The sequence below is a fragment of the Echinops telfairi genome, unplaced genomic scaffold (genome assembly GCF_000313985.2).
Source record: "Echinops telfairi isolate 266 unplaced genomic scaffold, ASM31398v2 ScPeMD7_4;HRSCAF=17, whole genome shotgun sequence".
NCBI lineage: Eukaryota > Metazoa > Chordata > Mammalia > Afrosoricida > Tenrecidae > Echinops > Echinops telfairi.
The window spans coordinates 32,935,941-32,960,803 of NW_022103900.1; the positions used below are offsets into that span (position 1 = coordinate 32,935,941).

General features: G+C 45.2%; 1 protein-coding gene across 3 annotated transcripts in view; it reads left to right on the plus strand.

Moving 5' to 3' along the window:
• Positions 1 to 24,863, plus strand: part of ZEB2 (zinc finger E-box binding homeobox 2) — a 139,961-nt gene that overhangs the window by 3,753 nt on the left and 111,345 nt on the right. Inside the window, exon 1 of one of the 3 annotated variants that reach the window (XM_045298625.1) lies at positions 2,108 to 2,158. The exons of the other annotated variants lie outside the window; for them this stretch is intronic. Within the exon in view, the coding sequence (XP_045154560.1) occupies positions 2,137 to 2,158 (22 nt within the window). The 5' untranslated portion in view covers positions 2,108 to 2,136. Of the gene's footprint in view, positions 1 to 2,107; positions 2,159 to 24,863 lie in introns of those variants that run through there. 3 annotated transcript variants of the gene reach the window in all.

Consider the following 24,863-nt stretch of genomic DNA (forward strand, 5'->3'; position numbering starts at 1 on the left):
GGGGGTCCGGCGGGGTCCAAGCGGGCTCGGGCTGGGGAGCAGCGGGGGCGCCCCTCCCGGGGGCTCCGGCCCCCGCGCCGGGAACGCGCGCAGTCGAGGGGCGCAGGGAGACTTTTCCGGGCAGTTTCCACCCGGGCAGGAGGAGCCCGGGATCCAGCCGGAGTCCGGAAGGAGGAAGGAGGTGGGGGGTGCGAGGTGGACGCACCGACCCGAGGTGGGCGACTCGGGGAGGACTGACAGTTGAGTCGGTCCATCTTGGAGAGAGAGGCCGAGAAAGGACAGAAAGCGAGAGAGAGAGGGAGAGAGAGAGAGAGGGAGAACCCGTCCGCCCCCCTCCTTTCCCCCGCTAGGTATAACCCCAAACAAAATCGTGGGAATAAAAGAGAAAAGTGATTGGCAAGAGCGCGGCCGGCGCCTGGGGGAGGGGAGGGGGCTGGGGACGCGAGCGAGCGCCGCGGGGCTCGAGAGTTGGGAAGGAATAAACCAATCCCCCCAACACACAAGCCCGCGACCGCCTGCCCAGCCCCGGGAAGGAAACTTCGCGCTCTCTGCGCTCGCGGCCGCTGCCCTGCACGGGGCCGCGGAGACGCTCCGACGCGGGGCGGGAGCTCGGGGCCCGCGGGCCGCCCCGCCGCCTGCAACCCCGGCCCGCGCCTCGCGGGGACCAGCGGGGCCCACTTGGAGCAACTTTCCTCCAGGGGAGACGGTTGTGCGCGCCCTCCGCCCACCCTAGAGCTGCGCGGCGCGCGGAGGGGGAGCAGTGCGGGGTGCCCGGGAGAGACAAACACAAAGAGGAGAGAATTTTGATTAGAGACAAATGATGCTTCTCTGTCTTTCTCTGTCTCTCTGTCTCTCTCTCCCCCCCCCCTTCTCTCTAGGTTTTGTGTGTGTGTGCGTGCGCACGCGCGCGCGCGCGAGTGTGTGAGTGTGTCTTGCTTGTTGTGGTGGAGGTGTCGAGCCATATGGGGGAGTGATAGAGGAATTTTAGTCAGAAACTGTTCCTTACGTTGTCCTGCCTTTCCCCTTTGTGCTGCCTTTGATCTATTTGCTTGGCTCAGTATTACAAAAACAAGTACAATAATATATTCCGAGATCCACTTCAAGCTGCTTCGTTTTAAGTCTCTCTCCCCCTCTCCCTTTTTTAATTTAATTTTTTTCATTCTGCTATCTGGCATTATTTAAGGTGGTCCATGCATGGGAGACCTCCTCTTGCCCATCTCTGGGTAATTGAGGAGACACTAAAATCACACCTAATGCCCCCCTCTCCTCTCGTGCGTTTCCACTGTTCTTTTTATTAAATGTTGGTTATTGATTTCCGAAAATCAATGTCTGTTGGGGGGCTTTCCCCCTCTCTCTGACAAGTATCTAAAGCACGTTGCTGATCAACTGGATAACAACAAGCTTTGTGCCGGGAGGCTTTTCTTCTTTTTATGTTAAACTGTCTTTTTTTTTTTCTTAAGAGGAGAGAGAGAGAAAGGAACTTGAGATTTGAAGCAAGGTTCCTGTTCTTTTGTGGGACAGCTAGGTTAGAGTGTTTCTTCTTACCTTCTGCTGCCCACCCACTAAGGGATTTTGCCACCCTAGACCAGTCTAGCCTGGCGTGAGGTCAGGCCAGAGCCCAGGTCTAGAGAAAGAGAGGACTCCAAGCTCCCAGGGAACCCAAGGGGGGCAGCAGATAGGGAGGCCCAATAGGGGTGTCGCAGGTGAAGGCAGCGCTATGGAGGTGTGCAGCCAGGGACACTGCAAACTCCCTCCACCCCACCCCCAGGCACTAACTCGGGAGAAGCCTCAACACCGGAGTGGGAAGGCGAACTGTATTTTAAGGTCCTGCATACTTAACACCAAGCATGGCCATTGCTTCTCTAACTTTGACTATTACCTGCCTCTTTTTTCCAAGCAACTGTGGAAAAATAGGCTGGGAGTTGGTATTGTTGTTGTTTTTCTTGTTTTGATTTCATTTGACTGAGTAGTGTCCTGATTTTGAGAAGCATGTAGAAAGTCCCCTTCCTCTTCCTCTCCTTTCCCCGCCCCCCTTGTCCCTTTTCCCATCTCTTTCTCATCAGGCACGTATCTTTTCCCGCTGGGAATTGCCAGGATTTATCTGAACTGAGTGGATTTTTCTTCTTTCCTGGATCCATGGAAAAGATGTCACGTTGGGGTTGGTGTCTTTGCTGACAACACTAAATATGATGATGCTTATCGAAATCATATAGAAATTCCTAGAAAGGAATACTGGCAATCGTCATTATAAACGTCAAAGCTTTTTTTTTTTTTTTTAAGGTCATCCCGAGGAGTAGATTTTAATGAAACAAACATCATAGATACACAGTCTAAGGTCACGTCACGGGATGAACCTGTAAAGGTGTGTGTGTGTGTGTGTGTGTGTGTGTGTGTGTGTGTGTGCATTTGCAAAACTGGTCCGAAATGTGGGGGAGGAAGCAGTGCTTCATACAGTTATTAAAAAGCAAAGGAGAAGGAGGCAGTGTAAGGGAATGAAAGACAGAAGTCTCTCTTTCAGAAGTCTCTAAAAGCCACTCTTCAAGATTCTGAGGCTAGCAAGATGCCTGAGATAAAATCCAGTGTCAGGGCCAAGGCAGTCAGACAGGCAGTCCCCTTGCCCCCACCTGGAAAGGGATGAAATACCTTCTAAGAAAATGAGATGTGCTGGAGAAAAGGAGGAGTGGAGTGAGGGGAAAGGGGGCAGAAGTGAGTTACCCACAGACAAGAATGTGTGTCAGTTTCAAGAAAGTTCGGTCAGATGATCCCTAGTCCCCTGACTCACTCCGTAATACTTTCACTGAAGCTGGAGAGGAGGGGGTGGGGGAAACCCAGCCCCCCTTTTGTATGCCTTTGATTACACCCCACTATCTATCTCCACATAGCCTTCACTTCAGAGACTGAGCTGCAGATGCCCGCTCTGCTGCCGGCCTTCCACTGGCTCAGCCCGGTTTGTAACTTGCAAAGTTTGTTGCCTTTGCCCGGGTTTCAGGCATTGGCTGCTGGGGATGCTCCTGCTACCCTCCTGCCTCCTGCAGAGCCTGAGAAGCGAGGCCTGCCTGCTGACTCCCAGCACCAGCCACTGGAAACTCTCACTCACGTTGCAACTAAAATCAAATCCAGAAACTGCTTGTTGCAGAAGCGGGGATGAAGTTGTGTTTGGAAGAGCTGTTTTAGGGGAGAAAAGAACTGTATTAGAGGGGAAAGTGATGAGAGAAGGAAAGAAATGTTAAGCCTGATCCTCCCCCACCCCGCCCCCCTCCCACTCCAACTTCAAAGTTTCAGCTAAAGGGTTGGGGACTGGGTGGGGCAGATAGGGAGCATTTTCCAAACTCCTTGACATCTCTGGTCTTCAGGAATACTGAAAGAGGATAAAGTTGGATGCTTTGAAGGCTTTGGATCCTGGAGCAGAAGCAGGCAGATGAGCAGAAATGATTATCCCTGTTTATAATGAACCCCTTCTTCTTACCACTCCCTTGAAGGGAGTGGAGGTGCTGGTGGTGATGCCTAAGGGCAATGGACTGAGAAGTTGCTCCCTTCTCAGAGGTGATTAAGTGACAAGGAAAGGAAATGCAGGCAGCCCCTTCTGAAGGATGAAGCTCCCAGCTCTTCTCCCTGAGAGCTGAAGTTGCAATGGGGCCTTGAAGTCAGAGAGCCCCTCCGTACACATACACACTGAGACAGGGAAGTTTCTCGGAGTGTAGTCATTTCAGACTTGGTTGTCTTTGTGAGCACGCAAATCTTGGGCATGTAACTTCCTTCATCAAGTTGATGAGCTTACAGGAAACCTGGTTTGCTGACTCTGGAGGCACTGAGAGGCAGTTCCCATGGCAGGTACCGGCCCTAGGGCGCTCCAGAGATACCCATCTCCATCCTTTTCTCTGCAGATCTGCTGCAAATTGTGTGATGCTGCACACACAACCACACAAGGCTGGGGGCCATATAGTTCGATGGGTCCATTTTATTTTGCTTTGGAAAAATGGACCGGATTGAGGTAGAAACCTGCCTTCACAACACAGCTACCAACTACTGGCGTCCAGAGAGTGACGCTCTAGCAGGGGTTCGGGTAGGCTAAGGATTTTGAACTGTACATGATCTCTTTGTTGCTAAATTTTAAAAAATGGGTTTATGTTTCGAAGGATTTATTTTCAAATAAGAATAAAAACCCAGATTAACCTGCAATGCCATGTGCTCTGTGTGCTTGCTTTCTTAATTCGTTCACCCAATGTAAAGAAAATACCAAGAGGTTAGCAACATCCTAATGCCATCTTAATACTATTTCCATGGGGTGGGGGTGGGGAATGAGGGTCTACCCTGAAGGTAGGAAAGGAGAGTGTTGCCAGCTCTCTAGCAAGGCCCGTGTTTACTTCAAGATGTGGGAGATTCTTTTCCTTCCAACTGTTTTTGTCCTGTGCATTCTTCCAAGGCTTTTAAGGTGCATTTTCTTCTGTGTGAAAGGGAACTCTTTGTCCTTTTCCTCTCTGGCACCGTGGCTTCCCAAGGTAGACACTATTTTGTGCCTGTGACAGAGAGAGGGAGTGCAGGTTTGCAATGCTCACAGACAATTGATTGTCTGCCCTAATGTGTTTCATTTACATGTTTATAACGTCAATGGTGCTGGGGTGTCCACTGTACCATTCATTCCGGCATTCCCACAAGGGGGCAATTGTCTGAATGGCCAAGTCAGACACCTTTTTGATTGCTCTTTGGTTGTCTTTTTAGAGCAAAGAGATAAAGGAGGAAAATCTGCGATGCAGAAACACTAGTTGAAAATACACAGAATTAAATGTCACCGCAAAAGCAGATGTTAACGTAAGCCCAACTCTGCTCGTTAGCTAAGATGTGAAGGTTGAAAAACAAATTCAGAGCGGAGGAAAGAATTATTTAAAGCCAATAAATAGAGTCTTGTCCAACGCCTCCCCCCCATCACCCCCCCCTGCCCATTTCTTTTCTTTCCTCAGCAATCAGAAGATGAAATGGGATGTGCCTTCCCTTCTTCTTCATTCCATGTGTACGCCTTGAAACATCCAGGCACCTCCTCATTATGTGTCTGTTTGCTGTGAGTTGTGAATCTTGTATGTATTTACATAGCTCTCTTTATGCCAACAGCATCAGCTTACCGCTTGGAAAAATCTATTGAATGACTATTTGAGCGTCGAGGAGTATAAACTTTTAAAAAGTAGGATCCAAGCGTTTATCCATCAAGCATTTTTTCCAAGGAGGCTTTATGGAACCTTTGCCTTAATAGCTATGTGTCAAAGACTTCTATCCTGGGAGGTGACAGTCATGTAAGACAGCTCTCAGGAAAAGTATAGCTAGTAGTTTACCAAGTAAATAAGGGATTTCGTCTTCAGGAGTTCTGTACTGTGTTGATGCTGTGTGTGTATGTTGGCTTTGATCTTCATTCAGCTCTTCACTGCAGATTATGCATATAGGTAGTACACATGAAGACACCTGTTTTTTTAAGGGTTTCACGGGTCAGATGGTGTCTTGCTGATTCATTTAGCTAATACAGGCAGTAGGAAGAAGTTGGTCTGGTTTCACGTGTGGTCCCCGAGGAGCCTTGTGTTATTGGTGGGAGGTCGATAGGATGGGGAAACTTTTATAATATTGTAATAAATTAGGGAGGGGGAAAAAATCACCAGTCTGTGAAAAACTGTTTGCCTCTCTGGGAACACACACACACACACACACACACACACACACACAGTAGCTGCACCGTTAGCTGGACCCCTGACACGGCGGTCTTTTGAATGCCTTAGGTATGATTTCACTTTCGCTCACATCAATGCTGACCTGAATGCCTTTCATATCTGATCCGCTGTGTCTCTCCCAGTAAACATCCCCTGAGGGGAGAACAAAGAAAGAGGCTCTTCTTCTTCTTAATCACAATTCAGCCCTTTCACCGCCGGCAGGCTCCATTTGCATTCTGCCACAGAAAGCCAAGATGAAAAGAAAGAGAGAGAGAGAGAAGAGAGAAGAGAGGAGTGGAGAGTGGCGGAGTAAAATAACTTAGGTGTTTGTGGCTGTTTGTTGGGCTTCCCCTAGTTACCAGCCTTATATAGTTGATGCTCCACCAGGCCCTGTCCCTCCTGACAGGCATATAGTGTTACAAGATCATGTGTGCACTGTTACGGCCTCCCGCTCAACATTTGAGAGGCACAGTGTCAGGGAGAGATCAGATTCTACCCCTAGAAGCCCATTAGATTCAGGGTCAGGTGTGTGGACGTCCAGCTCTCAGTGCTGCCCATTAGGTGCCTCTCCTAACGATTCTTGTTTACCATTCGAGCAGGAAGGTGAGGGGGGTGGGGGGTGGACGGGAAGGGGCCAGCTGGAGGAGGAGGAGGAGGAGGAGAGGAGGGATGCTCGCAGTCTCCTGTGTGCCTGCTGTGGCTTTTGGGATGGGTGTGTGGACCAGGGCACAAGGGAGCCATGGTGACACCCTGCCTCAGCACACTGATAAATCCTCAGGAAAACGGGAAAAGACTTTCCCGTTTTCCTCCATTTTTCATGATAATTCATATTTTCAAATGAAAGGGAAAAAAGCCAAAAAAGAAACTCTCAAATGAGCCAAAAAAGGAGGGGGAAATTTTCTCTGAAAAGAATTTTAGGGGGGAAAGTTGTTCTATTTTAAAAAGCTTTGAGGGCTGTAAAGTGCCACGTTTTTCACACCTTCTCCATACTTTTTTTTTTTTTCAGATTTTTTTAGTATGTTTCACATTTGTGAGATGCCAGCCTTTTTGTCTCCACGGTTCTCAGGCTTGGTGGTGCTCACGTTCTCTTGAGAGAGAAAGTGGATGCCCCAAGGGCGCCTTCTTCCTGGGAACGGTTTAAACCCTCGGAGGCGGACCTGTCAGGGTTTACTGTGTCACTTGCCTCCATTTTCAACATGTAAAAGTAACATGCAGTTAATGGTATCGGAAGGAGACCACAGCAAGAGCAGAGAGCTCTCGTGAGAACTTTTCAGCTACGTTATCTTGCTCCTAAACTGTCTCTCTCTCTCTTTTCTTTCTGAAACCACTTTTAAGATACCAACAGTTTCTTTTCGACAATTAGATTAAGCATACAACACACACACAAACTTTGGAAGTGCAACCGCTTCAAAGAGCAAGCACAGTGAATAATCTTTCCCAATAGCCAGTGTGGCTAATTTATCTTAGAAGAAGAAAATCACCGGAGACGGTCCAAGTTGTACACGAGCACGTGACACAGATTCCCATTTTTCTCTTCTTTCCCACCCCCCACCCCCACCCCCAGCAGGTTTGCAGAATTTGCAAAAAGAGATTATCCCTACACCTTCCACCCTTCCTATCCACCCTCATGACCTAAGCAATGAAGGATTTAGGCAGATTTACTTCAGTAAACACCTTTGGACACTTGGGGAGAAAGTGGGAGTCTGTTTGCAAAAGGAGGCTTTTGTTAAGTGAGGTGCAGGGCTAATGCTTTACCAGGCCGCTGTCATATTAACCTACCCAGCAAAGCAGGAGACCCCTTAACTCTTTGCAGCCCTGGCCCTTTTTACTCCGCAGATAAAAATCCTGGCTTGTTTAAAGACATTCAGAATTCTGGCTCTAGCAGTTTATGATTCGGACAAGTCGTGTAGGCATGAAAACTGTTCAAGCTTTTAAAGCAATGCGGTTTCATTCGATGAGGTGGACTTACATTGCTCACGAGCCCTTTTGTAATTGGTTTATCATTGGTGGGGGGCTGTGGAGGGGGCATCAGAAAAAAGGCAAGGAAGGAATGGAGGCAGTACATTCAGAATTCCAGGAAATATCTTTAGAAAATCTATTTTCATTTCTAGCTTTTAAAACCTGTGACTATGGTAGCCGGAGGGAACAAACAGCTGGGCCTGTCCCCTGGCTAGAGAAGACACCAGAAGTTGGCGATGAGGAAAGGGGCCTCGCGTTGAAAAGCTGGAGGAGGCCAATTGGATGGTGACACTATCGCAGCCTTTGCATCTTTGCAAGGGGGAAGTATTGCCTATCTTTCAGAACTTGGGAGGTCATGTGAACCTCAGAGCCAGGGCCTCAGTCCAGCCGTTACCAACTCGAGACTTTGCAAAGTAGGCAGAGAGGCATTTATAAGAGGAAGGAGTTAATGGTTATTTTTTGCCGGGCACAAGAATAACTTACAGGTGTTGCATTTAGGCTTAAATAAGATTGCCTTATTTAGTTTCGAAAAAGAGTGTAGGTGTCAACGTTAGAGCAGCCATAAATGTGTGAGAAAGTAAAGGGTATGAGACATGACAGAATTAAAGGTGTTTGCTATGTTGTTACACCGTGTGTCAGGCTGCAAGCTCCCTTTGTCACCGCCTCCTGGTAATTTGACAGCGCAGATCCACTTCCCCTCTAGGTGAGACAGCATTTTTTAACTGGAGTTACAAAGATGGCACACCCTTCCCATTTCATCCTTGATCCCCCGATCCATGAATTCTTTTTGAAAGCATCTTGCCCTGCGACACAATGAACAAATGCCTGTATACAAGGGGGCTGTGCGCTTCGGGGCCCAGGCAGCGCCAGCATTACAGTAGCTGGCATTGACTGTTGTTTGGCAAGAAGGTCCTCTGCCAAATCATCCAATAATTAAGTTTTATGTTATTTGTATGAACGACCAAGCATGCAGTATTCCTTTTCAAATCAAAGGGAGGCTTAAAATTACTTTTTGAACACTTTCAGACCATGGTCAGGTCACAGTTTGGGGGCTGAATTAAAATGATCTCATTCATGATCTAATTGAGGTTGGCAAAACCTTCGCAGTAGCAGGAGTACATAAATATAAATCAAATACCAAAATTTAGCAAATCATATCATTTGCTCGAAATCTGCTCATGAATTATTCTCCGATTGCCAACCCAGAAGTTAAACTTTGTCTCCCCTCAGCAGCAGTCACTGTGCATATTTTTTCAGGCTTCTGACAGGAAAGTTAAGGAGTGGAACAGAGAAGGAAGACGGAAGATGATCAATGTCTCTTCAGATGCTGTGCGTTCGTGGCCCCAGAACGTGTGACCGCTAATGCAGCCATAGATAGACACTTGCTGCCGTCTTGGTTAGGAAATTAACAGGGGCTTCTGAAAACGAAACTTTGGAAGAAACGACCACTGTGTGTAGACGGGTGTAAGAGGAGCAAGCATTCTGAGCAGGATCTGATTGAACTTGGCTTTCATTTTTCAGCTGAGGAATGTAATCACCCTAATGATTCATGATTATTTACAAATTCAGTTCTGGTAATGTGTGCTGAATTGAGGGGAAGGGATTTGAAGGAGCTGCTAGAAATAGAAGACGATGTAGAAATATGAGGATAGCTATTGGCTACTCTGGGGTGATGTGTTTTGGGGTTTTTTTAACAGTATTTATAAAATCAAGACTCCGGGTGAATTCTCCTATAACTTATAAAATTCAGTTGTATGTCCTGTTGTATTTAACCCTTTTTCAGGGCATTCGTCATGTTTCTTGGTGGCTGTTTGCTATCTCCATTTAGACCCACACATGTTAGTAGCAACAAGAAAAGCTCTAATTATGAAACTGGAAAATTTGAAACTACGTTAAACAATCTGCTTTATAGGAAGGTATGCTTCCAATCCAACGATAAACACAGAATTGGCCAGTTCAGCTGATTTCATTCTGGGAGCAAATATGGAAAGGTGTTTTTTCTGTTTTTTAATCACCAGGAGATGTGGAGAGCATTGCGAATGATTTCAGGGGATGGAGGTAACTGGCCCCATCCTTTGGGGACTAGATAATTGTCATGAGTGGCTTTCCATGACACAATGACAAAACATCTCCTACATTAAAAACTATGGCGAATTCCTCGTTAATAGTCATGCTGATAATATGACAACATAGTGATTTTTTTTCTTTATATACCACTTCTTATTTCTTTTTATAAGAAAGTAAGTCACCCTTGACAAGGTGATAACCACCCTGTTCCTAAAATAAGAAGCGATCAATCATAGATCAACAGATTAAGATATCATGCTATATAAGATATCATGCTATATAAGATCTTTGCTATCTGAATTTTTTTCTTTCTCTCTCTCTCTCTCTCTCTCTCTTTCTCTCTCTCTCTTCTCTCTCTCCTCATTCCGTAACTTAAGTTGCATTCATATTGTCTTATGTATCTGAGTAGCTGCAACCAAAGAAACTTTGCAATTTGCCTATTCTTGGAAGTATCTAAGTTCTTATTTTAGACACAAAGCACATCAATGGAAGTGTATCACATCATGAGATTTCTCAGTTTTGAAAGGTGAGGTTTATATTTAAAGAACTCAGTGAGCTGTGTTTTCATAATAAATAGGCCCATTAAGAGGGGGAAATCTCTGAGCAAAAATGGGTGTCCTCTAAAGAATTCCCATCACCTTTGCTCTGCTGATGGGAATTTGAAAATCAAATACAGCCCACACGTGTGCACACATTCCCAAGACACATGCGCACATGCACCCTAGCACTCCAACTCTATGATGTTCGCTACAATCACATCTCTTGTGAATGAAGTACGTGTAAACAGTGCGGAAAGAGGAGAGGTGGAGAGTGAGTGCAGACTCTTGTTTAGTGGGATGGATCGTCAGGAAGGCAGCAGCAGTGAGCCTTAGGAGACGTACCTGCACCTAGGAAGCTGAACTTTCACTTTATCATTTAGGCTGGATTATGAGCCTTGTGCTTTCAAAGGGCTTTCTCGCATTTTTCTTCAGTATGGCCAATCTTCACAAAGACGATTTTAAATTGATGGCAAGTCGTTAGAATGTTTACAATAGCATTCTGGGGTCTCGAATCAAGAGGGTGGTTTAAAGTGGTGTCTGCACTAAGGAAGAAGGGGAAATGGAGGAGTCTAGAACTAAACTGAACATGTAGACACGTGTGGGGCTTTCGACTGGCGTAGGTAAAATGTGAGGTAGCCTTGCCCTGTGAAGGCAAGTCCACAAATGACCCTTGTCAGTAGGCCCTGTGCTAGGGCTCTGGCCACAGGGTCTTTGTGCTGTCAAACTGCTATGTCGAGCAAACACCTCCTCTGGGACAGAGTGATAAAGGCAGAGAAGGACTGGCTTCCACCAGTCTCAGCAACCCTCCTCAACCACACGCCCCTCTCCCAGGCCCACCTTGCACATCCACCATCAAACCACCTTTCACCCCACCCCTTTCTCTGAAATTGACAGTAACGGGGAGGTGCCCAGGGAGGTTCAAGTTATCAGTGGTGAGTAATTATCGACACTCCCCAAACCTATTCATCAGGACTCTCCACCTGCAGGGGAAACCCTTCCTCTGGCGTGCTTCCCCGGGTCTTGGTGAGTGGAGCCACACTGCCCCATCTGAACTTCTGCCAGGTTGAACTTTTCTCACCTTTGCTTAATCATCTGAAAGCAACTTGCTCACCTCTTGTCTTTGCCCTAGCCACTGGAGTTTTATTTCCAAATGTCGGGCCCTCACGTGGTGCAACTCCAAACAAACACAAATCTGCCGTAAACAAACACCAACACGATTGCCTTCTGCTTTTCACTTTCTAGCCTTTTTTTTTTTCAACCCAACATTTCAAATGTAGAAATGTCACATTTCAGCCTATTTTCTTCTTCTCCTTCTTCTCTCTCTTGGAGTCATTATTCTCTGACTAAAGCCTGTTTACTGGTGCCTGTGTGTGTGTGTGTGTTTCCCTTGACATTAAATGAATTTCCATCTTCTACTTCTGCAATCTCTCAGAAATAGATAAACCATTATATTTTTTCCCTGCTCGTATTTTCAAGCGGTGATCCTGACAGCAGGACGATTATTGCACTTTATGTTTTCGTGGATGTTTGCTATTGCTAGTTACAGCAACACTTATCATAAGACAGCAAGAAAAGAGTAGTCCCTGGTAATTAAAGTAATGAAATATTCATTTACTCTACCTTTTCTGTAGTCTCACAAATTAGGCTGCTACATTTAATGCCTGCACTGCCTCTGTTTTTATTATAATGGCAGCTTTCGCATCTGCAATTAGGACTAATTCTGACAGTTACAATTTCTGAGGGATGGTAAACAGTGAACGAGATGTGCAGCAGAGGTATTACACGTGAAAGCCCTTGTCTCTTTAACCTTGTTGTTTTTTTTTCTCGCAGAGGTTACCTTTTCCCGATGGTGCAAAATCGACTTGACATAACTGTTCATCAGTTTCAGGGTTTTCCCTGGAGGTATTTGCATCAAATCAGCCCAGTCAAGCTTCAAGTTGAAATTGGCAGGCCAGAAACTGACAGGGTAGAGACTGGAAAAGAGACAGCTAAAGTACAGGCAGCAAACTGACAGTGGCAGAGTGAAAGACAGAGTGAGAGGGGGCGTCAGGTTGGGAGTGAGCTTTTCAACTTCTGTGGAAGGGGGAAATCTCGACTCCACAGGCACAGAGCTCAGTGCGACTGTAGCCTAAAGGAGCTTGCAGGTGGAAATGCCGAACACCTCCAGCTTAATTCTTACCAGGAGGGCTCCCCCGGCCTGCCCCGGGGTGGGGGGTTTGCTCCTATTTCATCTGATTGGATGTCTAAAGTGGAGGGGGCACACATAATTAAACAGAAGGAAAGTTCCGAGGCTCCTCCCTTGCACTTATTAAAGCTTGAAAGACAAATCTTAGGATCAGTGTTGCAGGAGGAAAGGAAGGCAGTTCTCCTTGCCCCAACCTTGTCAGCCACAGGGAAGTTGATAATCCTCTTCACTAGTTTTGTCTTCTTGAAGTTCTCTGCTGAAGCAAAATAAATGTTCACAGAGACCAGGGCTCAGCACACAGTGTAAATTCAACAGTTAATGCATGTTGGGCCACACAAGCAACCACAGAGCCAAAAAATATATTTGAAGAGAAAGTCTTTTGAATTCTGCGGGGTTGCCAGTTTTCTTTGTCAACAGAATGCCCTCCTCGCCTGATAATGTAAGAACATTCGTTCAGCTGTGTGTCGGCCAAACAGACGTGGCAAAACCTTCCCGTCACCATGATGTGAAACTCCTTATTTTATACTCAGGAATGTCACTTTAAGAAACATTCTCTGTCTGTAAAACTTTCATGATTGCTTTTAATGAGAAAACAAATATGAAACGCACTTCCTTTTTAACATCCCTTATGTCTTAGAGGAAATATAGATATATATATATTTTTTAGACAGCGCTTTCCGCCATCCTTCGCCATCTCTTCTAGCTGTGGTGGGGGCAGGAGGCGTCTTGACTAGATGATTTAAAATCCTCTTCACTTTCCTAACCAAACTTGGGGGTCGAATAAGCCCTTGCTTTCAACCTGTCTTCTGGCTCTGTGTATGACAGGCATTGGCTGATCTGCTGATGCCCATTCGACAGGCGCTGTTGAACTAAAGTGGTGTGACGGCACAGTTTTGTTAAGCTGTGAACAAAGGCCTGAAGAGGCCTCCCTGGCATCAACCACGTGCATATTGGCCTTGTCACAGTTTTGCTTGATTTAATGCTCTGTTTATTCCTAGATATTAAAACTTAAATTCCGAGCAATGTTTTCAAATACTACCTACCAACTTTATTTTAAAAGCTTTAACTTGGAAGGTCCCAGGGGCCTATGAGCTGGTCCAATTTCTATGTCACCAGCATTAAAACACAGCTTGGAAAATAACTAGATTGCCAGCAGCCTCTCAGCTCTTATCCATTTAAAAGTGGGGTTCCAGTCTTAAAAAGTCTTATTAGGGTCAAAGATTTACTTTTTGCTTTGATCGTTACTTGAAAGTCATTCTCTCCTTCCAACGGCAGATTCTCATACGAACTCCAAAGGAAGAGTTACCTTCGGTTACAATCTAGGTGGACTTGCATTTGAAAAAGAGAGACAGACATATTTATATATTTTTAAAGACACTCAGACAAGATTCCATTTACAAATACCTCTAAGGGCAGGCGCATTGCAACCAGAAAGGACTCTGGGGCATTGATGTTACAGTGAGCCCCGTTTAAGAGATGACAAGAAGAATGAGGATTGAGACTTAGTAAACAATTGTTGCAAACACCCTCGTCCCAATGACAGCACCTACGTCTTCAAAATCAAAGCAAAGCAGCAACTGGTCGAATGTGTCTTGGAGTTTTATCTAGGCCAGTGTTTTGTTCCTTTCTGCCTCTTGTTTTATTTTATTTTTTTCTCCTCTCTCTCTGCAGGTTTGCTTCAAGTGTTTGCTGAGAGATTAGTTAGCAAGTTTATATTGGGGAGGTAGTCATGGGAAGCAGCTCTCTGCTCTTAGGAACGTGCGGTGGGTCCGAGTGTGAAGACTCAGGTCGCTAAGACCCACTAAGGCCTGGGATCAGGTACTCTATTTTCGCTCAGAGACAGGCCATTCCCAGGAAGGGCTGTGAGATGACATCTCATCCCAGCAGGCGCACAGATGTTACCACTTTTAGAAACTTCCAAACAAGCATAATTGCTGGAACAACTTTACGAAAAGAAAAAAAAAATTACGTCTATTGCCAGAACACTCCCTTTTCATTATGTAAAGAGCCTACAATTTGAGATATTCAAGGTTATTTTTACCTCCATTCATAAAACAGCATCTTTCTTGAGACCTGTCAGGAGGTAGGTGAGGAAGGTGGCCAAGGAGAGAGAAACATTCGGCGAGCATGAAAGCCTTTCTGCTCATAACCAGTGAGATTGCACTAAAAATCTGAAATTGCATCTCCAGGGTAAAAGACGTTTACGTTCCCACCTGCCTTAAGCACGTTTCCTTAGCAGTTAGTTTTGTAAACTGAAATGAATTTCCTTTTTCTTTTTTAAGTAGTCAGTTTTCCTCCATGTTCACTTAAAACCAGTAATTCTCACAGGTGAGGGAGGGGTGGCTGGGCAAGCTTGGGTTTCGGGTTTGTGCACAGCATCATCGATGAAAAAGACCTAACCCTCACAGCAGCCAAGACTGCAAGAGACCCTGTCATCTGTTTTCTTAGTTTCACTAGTGATTTTTGTGTCTAGTCCCTTAAATAGGAACTAGATTTATACACCTAAATCTCCAACCTGGCAAAAAAATATGCCCTTTAGGAGTAGATTAGTGGGGCAGATTCTTACTTAATATGCAAAGTGAGCTTTGGCATCGGTGGTTGGATGTACGGAACACTTGGTGAGCAACTGTTTAGGAAGAAGACAGGCGATATAGATGATCTGTCTTATGCCCCCACACCCATCGCCACAAGCCAACTTTGTCCGTTAACTCACAAAGGTCTTATCTTTAGAGCACTCTAAGTGAAGGCGTAGTCCTGGTTAACATCTTGCAACAAAGGCATACTTAAGATTAACATAACTTCTCACCTTCTAATGAACTATCCTAGTTCAAGATCTTCTAGGAATGGCAGGGTTTCCTGTTTTTGTTTTTCAAAAGACAGAGTCGACCATGAAGAGATCTTGTGAATAGTGTTCTTTGCACTTCCACAATTGCTTACATGGCTTTGTCCCCACTTTTTTTCAGGCTACAAGAAATGGGCTAGCCCAAGGCTTACCCAGGTGAACCATTCATTGGACAACACCAGCCCCGTGAAACCATGGGTGTTGGGGGATGGGTGCAGGGGTGGGGGTGGGGATGGGGGCTGGTATTCACAGAGGAGAACTTTGTGGCGTCTCGGAGTGGGTGTGTTATTAGTGTGCAGCATTCCTAAAGGGACCTCTAATTCACGTGAGAAGAGTAAACATAGCTCTTCTAAGAAACAGGGCCTGGTGGCGGTCGCCCCCCCCCCCCCTTTCCTGGCTGAATGAGCAACAAGCTCAGCTTCACATAAATAAGATCTTTGAATTTATCTGCAATGAGGTACAGCTTTAATGATCTGTATCTTCCAGCCAGGAGCACGAATGTGATCTTTTTGTATCAGTGTAGAGATGAGATAGTCGAGAGCAACAGCACACCAGTGCATTGTGCCCGGTGTCGGGAACAGCCCTTGCATTTCCACAGCAGCCACTCTTTCTTCTCCATCATTGTTTCCTTACCTCACTTGTCTGCTTCTTATGATACAGATCGGAGTGAGTTGTGCAAACTTCAGACTTGCCAGCCCCCAGCTCCCAGGCCTAGTGCAGAGCCATTCATAAACTTACCACATTAGACTATCAGATTGAAACCAAGGGTTTCTACTAGTGGTGGAATTGGGAAAGCCATTGTTTCGATTATCACTTCATCAGCCCCAACTGATCCTAGTATGCTCAAGGAAAACCTCCTTCAGTTACAGTTGATTTTCAGATTCCAAAATGGTGCTGCGAAGCCTGTGGATCTCTAATGACATTTTATGCTAGGCTGTGCAATACCGAAATATACGCTGCAGCAATCAGTGAGTGAACAGTATCAATCAATTTGTAAACAGATGAAGTCACTCATTCCCAAACTGGTTTTCCAAAAACAATTACTAAATTACAATAGAAAAAAATTGTACAGTTACTGTATTTGTGTGCTGTGTTACAATCAACATACCAGGGAAACAAAACAATTTAATGCAGAAAAATCATCATTCATCTACATTATAATTGCTTCTTTTTCACATCTACAGGGCGGTTAATTAAAATTGTGATTAAATGCGGTCGCGCTGCCTAAGATGTCTTGCCCAAAACAGGTGGTACAGAATTTAAAAGTAAAAAAAATGTAATTAGCATTGGAAATTGAGAAATTGCCTGTAAGAATCAGTGTTAATTTCAGTCAGTGATGAGGTAATTTATAAATGAATGCAGTGGAGGCTGTGCAAATGCACAATTGCCTTCCTTGCCATTCTTAGCATTCTCAGCATGCAGGTGAAAATGTTTTCAAAATATTGAGGTAATTTGAAAATCAATCCATGCATTCGGTATCTTTTTTTCTCCCGTTTATACCAAATGCTGAACAAATGCTGCCATAGATGGCACGATCCATCCGGTCCTTACTTTTCACGCAGCCCTGCTGCGCATGTTTGAGACCAAGCGTACGAAAGGAAATGGCAAACTGCAGGTTTCACATTGTGACTGGGGCCAGCATGCACACTCGAAGTTCGAACCACTGCGGAGTCGGTGGGCAGCCGAGCCCTCCCACGGATAGGGGAGAGAGACGGAGGGTGATCGTTTCTCTGCACGGGTGATCCAGACAGAGGCAAGAAGGAATTCAAGCTTGATGTCTAAAGTTTAAGGCAGGTCCCAAGCGCTGTCGTCAAATGGAGACTTTCTTGAGCATCGTTAACCACACTCCTGTCGTTTTACCCAGAAGCCCCGACACCTGCTGCCTGAAGTGATGACTAGAAAAATACTTTCCAGTGATGCACTGTGAACAGTGACTTCTCTCCTTTCAAGAAAAATTCAACTTTCTACCCAAGCTATACTATCAGCCTATTATATTTCAATACCTTTTGTCATATCCTACTGGCACACCAACAGATTTATAGTCTAGAGCTTATTTTAAATCATTTTTACTTGTCTTGTGCTTTCTATGAAAGCAAACACCACTGAGGTCTGTTTCCTTCCTTCCTTCCTTCCTTCCTTCCTTCCTTCCTTCCTTCCTTCCTTCCTTCCTTCCTTCCTTTTTTATCCTTGCTGGCTTATCCTGGCCATTGGAACAACACAAATCGAAAATATTTTCATTATAAATGGAGCAGAAGATGGGGTTTCACAAACTGGCTGGCACTGGAGTTAAGAGATGTAGGGGGCTTGTTCAGCATTCGCTCCTCGGTTTAGCCTTCTCTAAAATGATACGTCTGTAAAAGCGCCCCGTCCGCATGTGTTAACGGTTGCAGACCAATCTGCCCATCAGATGCTCCTGTGTAAATTGTTCTTCTGGATCCTTTGCTGTCTTTGGCGGAAAGCAGTGTCTTCATCCTCCAGACATGATTTGAGCAGCATTGACACGTGGGGGGTGGGGGGCGGGACAGGGAGCGGACACAGAAGGAAGTAACCCTCTGAAGCCCCCAGAGTCCCTTGACACGTGTCCTCTGGTTTTAGGCCTAGTATCAGGGTCTTCCACCACTCTTCCTCACCATCTCTTTTCGGAAACAAACAAGCAGTCTAAGGTGACAACTGGGCCGCTTGCTGGCAGTGGCATGCTGTCATTTCTCCCCTATTTAACTCTGTTTCCCATTTAATATTACAAGTTGAAATAAAACGAGACCTATAAATGGAGGAAACTGCCAGGTCACAAGTTAACTTCATGATCCCTCGCCTTTCACCAGCTCTTGCCCCCACTGTCTTTAGGACGATTCGGTACTCCATCCATCAATTCACCTTTCGGGAGAGCGGGTGTACCCTGCACCTGAGACTGGCTTCCGGGAGTCCGTCCAGGCCCTGTGAACATAAGACCTGTAGTCACATGGGGCTGGGCTCAAGTTTCAGGAGCGGGGTGGACCAGGGGAGGTACTATTACCTTCTCTAGACTGCACTGTTTCTGAGTTTACAAGGGGTCACAAAGGTTAGAGAATTACAGATGTCAATAGAGCTCCAGGCTCTACCCCTTGAAAAATTTGCTGTAGAAATCGCCTTGCCTCTTTCTTCTGGGTTCACAGTGCCCTATAAACCAGCAGGGCAATTTGGATTTATTTACTTGGAGGGGGGGAGGAGGGGGGTGAATTCCACCTGTGTGATATTCAACCATTAAGGACTCAGTGTCTTTTATACAAGTTTCCCAGCATCTTCTCTCTATGCTGACAGGGGCCACATTTTGCAACTCTTTCTTTCCAAACTTGGCCCCAGGAGCTGGCTCACTTCATGTCGCTCTTGCTAGAAGCAGTCACTCTTTGAAGCGATGCCAGTTTCAAGGAAGAACATGGCACACTCTCTCGCTCTGCCCCCGCCTGCTTCTTTCACCTTTGTCCCCGAGGGTGGGCTGAGCTTTGCGTTCTGAGGGACCAAAACCAAACAACACCCCAAAAATCTAGTTTAAAACATCGTGGGGAAAGTCTGCCACTAGCTCTTCTTAGGACCTGGGATTTGGGCCGAAAAGGACAGTTTGCTCTTTCTGCATCGATTGAGCCCCTGGTCTGCAGTTCAGGTGAAAAAGTGTCCGACAGAACCTCAGGGAAAGGTGAGCCCTTCAAGACATGATGAAATGGCTTGAGTGCTGGAAAGAACTTGGTCCCCCGGGAGGACGGACTACGGGGAATGGCGCAACTCCATCTAGGGGCAGGTGGTGAGGGCAGGTAGCTGACTCGTGGCTGGGATGTCTTCAGTGGAGTGAGGGAAGGGTGACTTGGCCTAAGAGGATGGCAGAGAAAAGGGTGAGCAGCGCAAGGAGCTGTTGACCAACTTATGTAACGGGGCCGAAGGGCAGCAACGAGAGGATGTGTTTCAAATGAGTCTGCAGAACTGTCCGGGGAGTTGAAAAATCTCCTTCACCTCTTTGGCTCATTGGAGCGCCGGTGGTGCCATGGTTACTCATTGAGCTGCTAAAAGACAGGTCAGGTGTTCAAAACCAGCAGCTGCTCCATGGAAGAAAGATGGGGCTTTCTACTCCTGTAAAAAGTTAGCCTCAGAATGCTCCCGCCCCAACACACACACAACACACACACACACACACACACACACACACACACACACACACACACACACTTCTACCCTGTCCTATAGGGTTGGAATTGACTCGATGGCAGTGAGTCTGGTTTTTAATTTATAGTCTAAACAGAGGAGCCCGCAAGGCCCCAACAGTTTAGTGCTCGGCTGATGGCCAAAGGGTTGGCAGTTCAAAAGACGGGCAATTGGCTCGTGTAGAAACAACACTCTATGGGGGACACTCGGTGGGGCAGTTCTTTCTCTGTCACAGGGGGCATCATGGGTCTGAATGGACTTGACGGCACCCAATACCAATCACAAAAACCTGTCAGTAAACGGGGGGCAGTGAGCTTGGGAGCAAATGTTAAGAAGAATAGCATCATCATATTTGTATTTTCGTAAAATGTCTCTGGCAACTTTACAAACGATAATACTATCTAGCATTTACTGAGTACTTTATAAAGTGCTGAGATATGCACTAAATTTTTTACATATGTCACTGATTTATCCCTTACAACAATTCTATCAAATAGGTGCTGCAATTATAATAACACCCCTTTTTTAAAGAGAGAGAGGAAATTAAGACTTAGAAAGGACATGAGTCCAGTTTACCATGAAACATTACTGGAGCCATGGAATTCCCAGATTACAAATCACACTCGAGCAGTAGAGATCTTTGACTGGGGGGACATTGGAGAAAGGAAACCCTGGATTTGAAAATAAAAAGCGAGAGGGAGGCAGTTTGATTGCCTTTTCTCTGAGCGAATAGTGAGGCAACGTGGGGTGAAAGAATTTCACATCCTCAAAAATGTTACCCCTTTCATTCATCACTACGCCAGTTGGAAAAAAAGAAGATAAAAAAATGACTTGGTCTTCCAGAAACGAATCCTAGAATGTGTTGCATCTTTAGGAGGTTGGGGAGAGACGGTTAACAGACAGGCCTGGAAAACAGTGGAATTCAGTCAACTCTGGAACACTGGTCTTGCTGATTCAATTCATGACATTAAGTCCCGTTCAGCCTATGAGGAAGCAAATGAAAATAATCCCTTTGTGATTACTATCCTTCCCCCCCCCTTGCCCTGCGTTTCTGAATTAACTCTTGTATGGCCTAAGACTCCACAGTCTTCAAACTTTCAAATTCTCCACACTGCCTTGTCTCTACCATCCGAACGGCCAGCCCTAAAGCTGCTCACATTTTGTACCAACTATGTGACAAATTGTTGTGCTTTTATTCATGTCAGACATCTTTGCCAGGCTGGCTTGTTGTGTTTTCTGTGTGGCTCTGTCCTGGGACCAAAGGTGCTTGCCTTTGTACAGCATGTCAAATCTGGTTAACATGCGGCCATTTATCTTTAAAACCACTCCAGCGCCAGGGCAGTGGTGGGCCAGGCCACAGTGCTCCGCTCCGAGCCCAGCCCAATTTTTTCTGCATATGGGAGGCACATTGAACGGCAGACAAGCTGTTTTGTCATTTGGGGACTCTCTTAGAGACAAATTGTGGAGTGCAAGCGCAGTGAAACTGTACTGCTGGGCGCCCAGTGAAGTGAGGAAAATCAGATACAGCACGGGCTGAAAGAATGAAGCGAGAACGCTTATCTCGGTGCAGAACATGCTCAGTCCTTTGCTCACACAGAGTTCACACGTAGACAAAAGCATGTTGGCTTGTTAGTTGTTTGCAGGGGATTCGAGAGCTGCTATCTGCGCATGTTGTAAAGCGTCTTCATGCGTTTGGACGGGCGCGCGTACATGGACCTACGCGTGTACTTGTGGGGGAAGACAATGTGCTGTTACAGATTTAAGGCATGGGAGAGACCTCCTAGCTCAGGGAGCCATTTCCCTCCTCCTGTACTAGAAGCAGAATCTTTGCCTTTTCTACGATTGTCTCAGTAACAGGCGCCGTGTTTAAGGAAACCTCGGAGCTGGTGAGTGCCAAGAGCCAGGAGGAAAAAGCTTGGGGCATCTTCCTTCCTGAAAACTTGATAACCTTATTCACATTGGTCTTCATTTCCCAATTGTTTCAAAGTAGCTTGGGGATGGTTTGCCCTTAAATAACTAGCTATCAACAAGGAGACTAGACAGCAATAAAAATTGCGAGCAACCTTCACAGACTAACGAATATGAGGAATATGTTTCCCTGGACTAGAGGACTGAATTGTTAGTGACTGTTAGTAAGCATGCAGACATCTACATGTATGTGTGTATGTATGTCTCTATGAACACATACACTGAAGTTACTTGTAGGAACAGGGCAGCTGTTTGTTCTGTTCTTTTCGTTCTTTCTCTCTGTCTTTCCTTTGTTTTTGTCTTTTTCATTTTTTGAGGATAGGACCCAAGAGATTGGCTTTCACTTTGAAAACAATCTCTAATATCAGGAAAATGCACTGTTTGTTTATGCGTACATAATGCAAGTTTGTCCGCCTGGGAACTGCAGCAAATGGGAGAAGTATGCATGGATTTCACAGGTAACAGGATTACGTGGGCACATAATTGATCCATTTGGAGAAAAAAAATGACAGTGCTCTAAAGATGCCTAGGCTTTGGAGATGGAGTTTATGAAACAGGCATTTGTAAATTCAAAAGAATCAATATGTCAATTTTATTACATCTCAGAACCAGCTGGGCATTAAAGGCACAGTAACCTTTAAAAAAAAACCGCAGCTGCATATTCCTACATTGTTTACCTCTCTTAAAGGGCTTAGAAGGTAAGAAAATGAGTAAGAGATTTGTACCTTTTCAGAAATTAATTTGCATTTCCCAAAAATGAACAATAATTTGGCATTTTGACAGTTTCAACACTCACCATTGGATTAAAATGTCTACATGATCATTCTGTTAGAATCTATTAGTATAGAGAGATAAGAAACAGAATCGTGACTTTTACATTTGTTGAATACAGTCAGGAGTTACCAGAATACATGTCTGCATTGTGCTTCTCAATCAAGTCCAGAGTTTACCTTTTCATTGATGGACGGACACGATTTAAGCGCAAAGCTTTGGGGTGTCCCACGGATTTTAGCCTGTGCAAATATGAAACATACCTACTTTATTTAGAGGTTTTGATAGCTTAAAGAAGAGCAAGATATTTGAGATGAAGTTTCCGGACATAGGATTTGGACAAAAGCTCTGCAAGTGAAGGAGGTATGAATTCGCAGTATTTTAATGTTAAGATCATAAAGAACTCGCACAGTTAAGAATGAACTTAGAGGCTGTTACTGATCCACTTGTAAGTGAAGGAAACCCTTCCTGGGTGGTGTTAATTGTGCCCCCCTTCCCATAGTCACTGCCCAGACTTGCTCCACCCAAGAACATCTCCAGATCCACTCACTTATAACAAACGAAGCCCGGGTCTCCTCTCTCCCCCAAATGGGGAGAGTGTGAGCAAGTCAATCGATGAAAAAGAGCACAGGTGTCAGATATGAACATACCTGTTCACATTTCAATTCTGCCACTTATTCTCCGTGTAGCTGTGGGCACGTTTCTCACCTCGCTGGGCTTCCGTTCTTTGTGCTTAAAATAGGGACCGCTGGCTATTTCATAGGATTGCCTGGAATATTAGACAAATAGACAAAATCCTAGGGCAGTATCTGGAGCATAGAAGATGCTCAATAAATTTTAATTATGCCATTTTTGAGACAGGGTTAATCAGGCTGCCAAGGATCTTCTGATGTAGATGCTTCGGGTTACTGAGCCCCATTGAAACATCCTGGAAGAGGTAACAACAACGGAGGAATCCATTCTTTTTTATTTCGCTAGGGGATTGAAATTGAAAGAGAGGGGAAAGATGGAGGGAAGGAAAGAAGGAAGGAAGAGGGAGAGAATAGTCACAGCTATTGACAAACTTATCCATCCCTACATTTTTAAAAGTGTGCATAGTCCTTTTTATTTTCTAATAGGGACACCATCCTCAAAAAACCCCCCAAAATCCCCAAAGGATATACCTTAGCTTACCTTTCATCGCTTACAATCTCTGGTTACTGTTTTTCTCCCTACAATGTGTAAGTGAGCTTGCTCATCCCTCTGCACCACTGACTGGCTCCCTGCAGGACCTACAAACATTGTTAAAATGCAAAGCTGTATTTACCACGTTCTTATCCACTGTCTTCTGTAAAGGAATACTGTGGGTATGTTAAAGGTTTTATTGAATCTAGTGAAATTGTTTTGATAACTTTGTGTTAGACTCCCAAGCATCGTATTAACAACTCTCTGAACTCCACTTTGTGGCAGCCGTGCCATTTTGAATACTTGAGATGCAAGCAACTCTTTGGCTGCCTTTCCCAGTGCTACCTGTAAGACCTGGAGTCAGAGAGGCAGCACACTGCCCACACGGGTTCAAAATCAATAGACCACGCTTTGGCCCTCTGGGCAGAAAGTTGGTTTCCACTGCACACCAACCTTGTACCTTGCTGCTCAACCTGACTGTGTCTTTATTTCTCATAATAATAATAATAATACCTGTCAGGGAAGGAAAATTCCAGTATTTTCCACTAAACGGAGTCATGGAAAAGTGGTAAGACCTTCTTTCTCCCTGGCAACTTGGCAAGACTTGGAAAAACAAAGAGACCCCATCTAGTTCCGTCTCTCACAGGTTTTGCTGTGCCTGTGTTCAGGGTTGATGTGAAGAAATACTGGTAATAGGTACCAAGCACACAGTAGGTAGTTAATAAAGGCGCCCTTTCCCCTCCCCTCTTCTACCTATATGGAGTGTGCGTTTTGGGGTGCATTTAGTAAGTTCCTCTTTGCTCTTGTCAGTCAACATCAATTTCATGCAACGACAGAAACCTGCCCCCAGTTCCAAATTGTATTATGAAAATTGACTATTTTCTACTACTCGCAAAAATGAGCATGCTGAAACACCTTTCCTACGTTTATCACAATAATTCTCACTATTTACCCCTCATCTGTTGGTGTGTGCCATCATCCTTTTTCAGGGAGACACAAGCCTTCACCAGGATTGTGTGCTTGGATCTCAGATCCTCTTCTATGATCCTTTGAAGAGCTCAGAAAAGATGAACCTTTAAGGTCTCTTGACTTGTATGTTTGCTGTGTAACTCTGTGAGTTGGTTAGTTGATAGAGTCGATTAAAATACCTCGTCTGATTTTTCTTAACTATACCCAAAATACATTCAGAATCTACCGCTACAAAATGTAAAAAAGGTAGTCCAAATATAGTACGCCATAATGAGGCTCCCTGTTTGTAGTATAGAAAGCAGAGTACAGCTTCAGAATCTAATGAAGAGCATTTTACATCTTGCACTGAATTGTGAATTTAAAATACCCATGTTCTCCTAAGTTTCTGGAGGGGCATGTAAATACCATAAGTGAATTAATTACTGTGTTACGTTGGTGAAGAATGTGTGAATCCAAACTTTATTCTTGAACTTGCACATCTCTTCCCAAGGTTTGGTTTTTTTTCTTTTTTTAATAGCTTTCTATATGCCAAGTTCTGA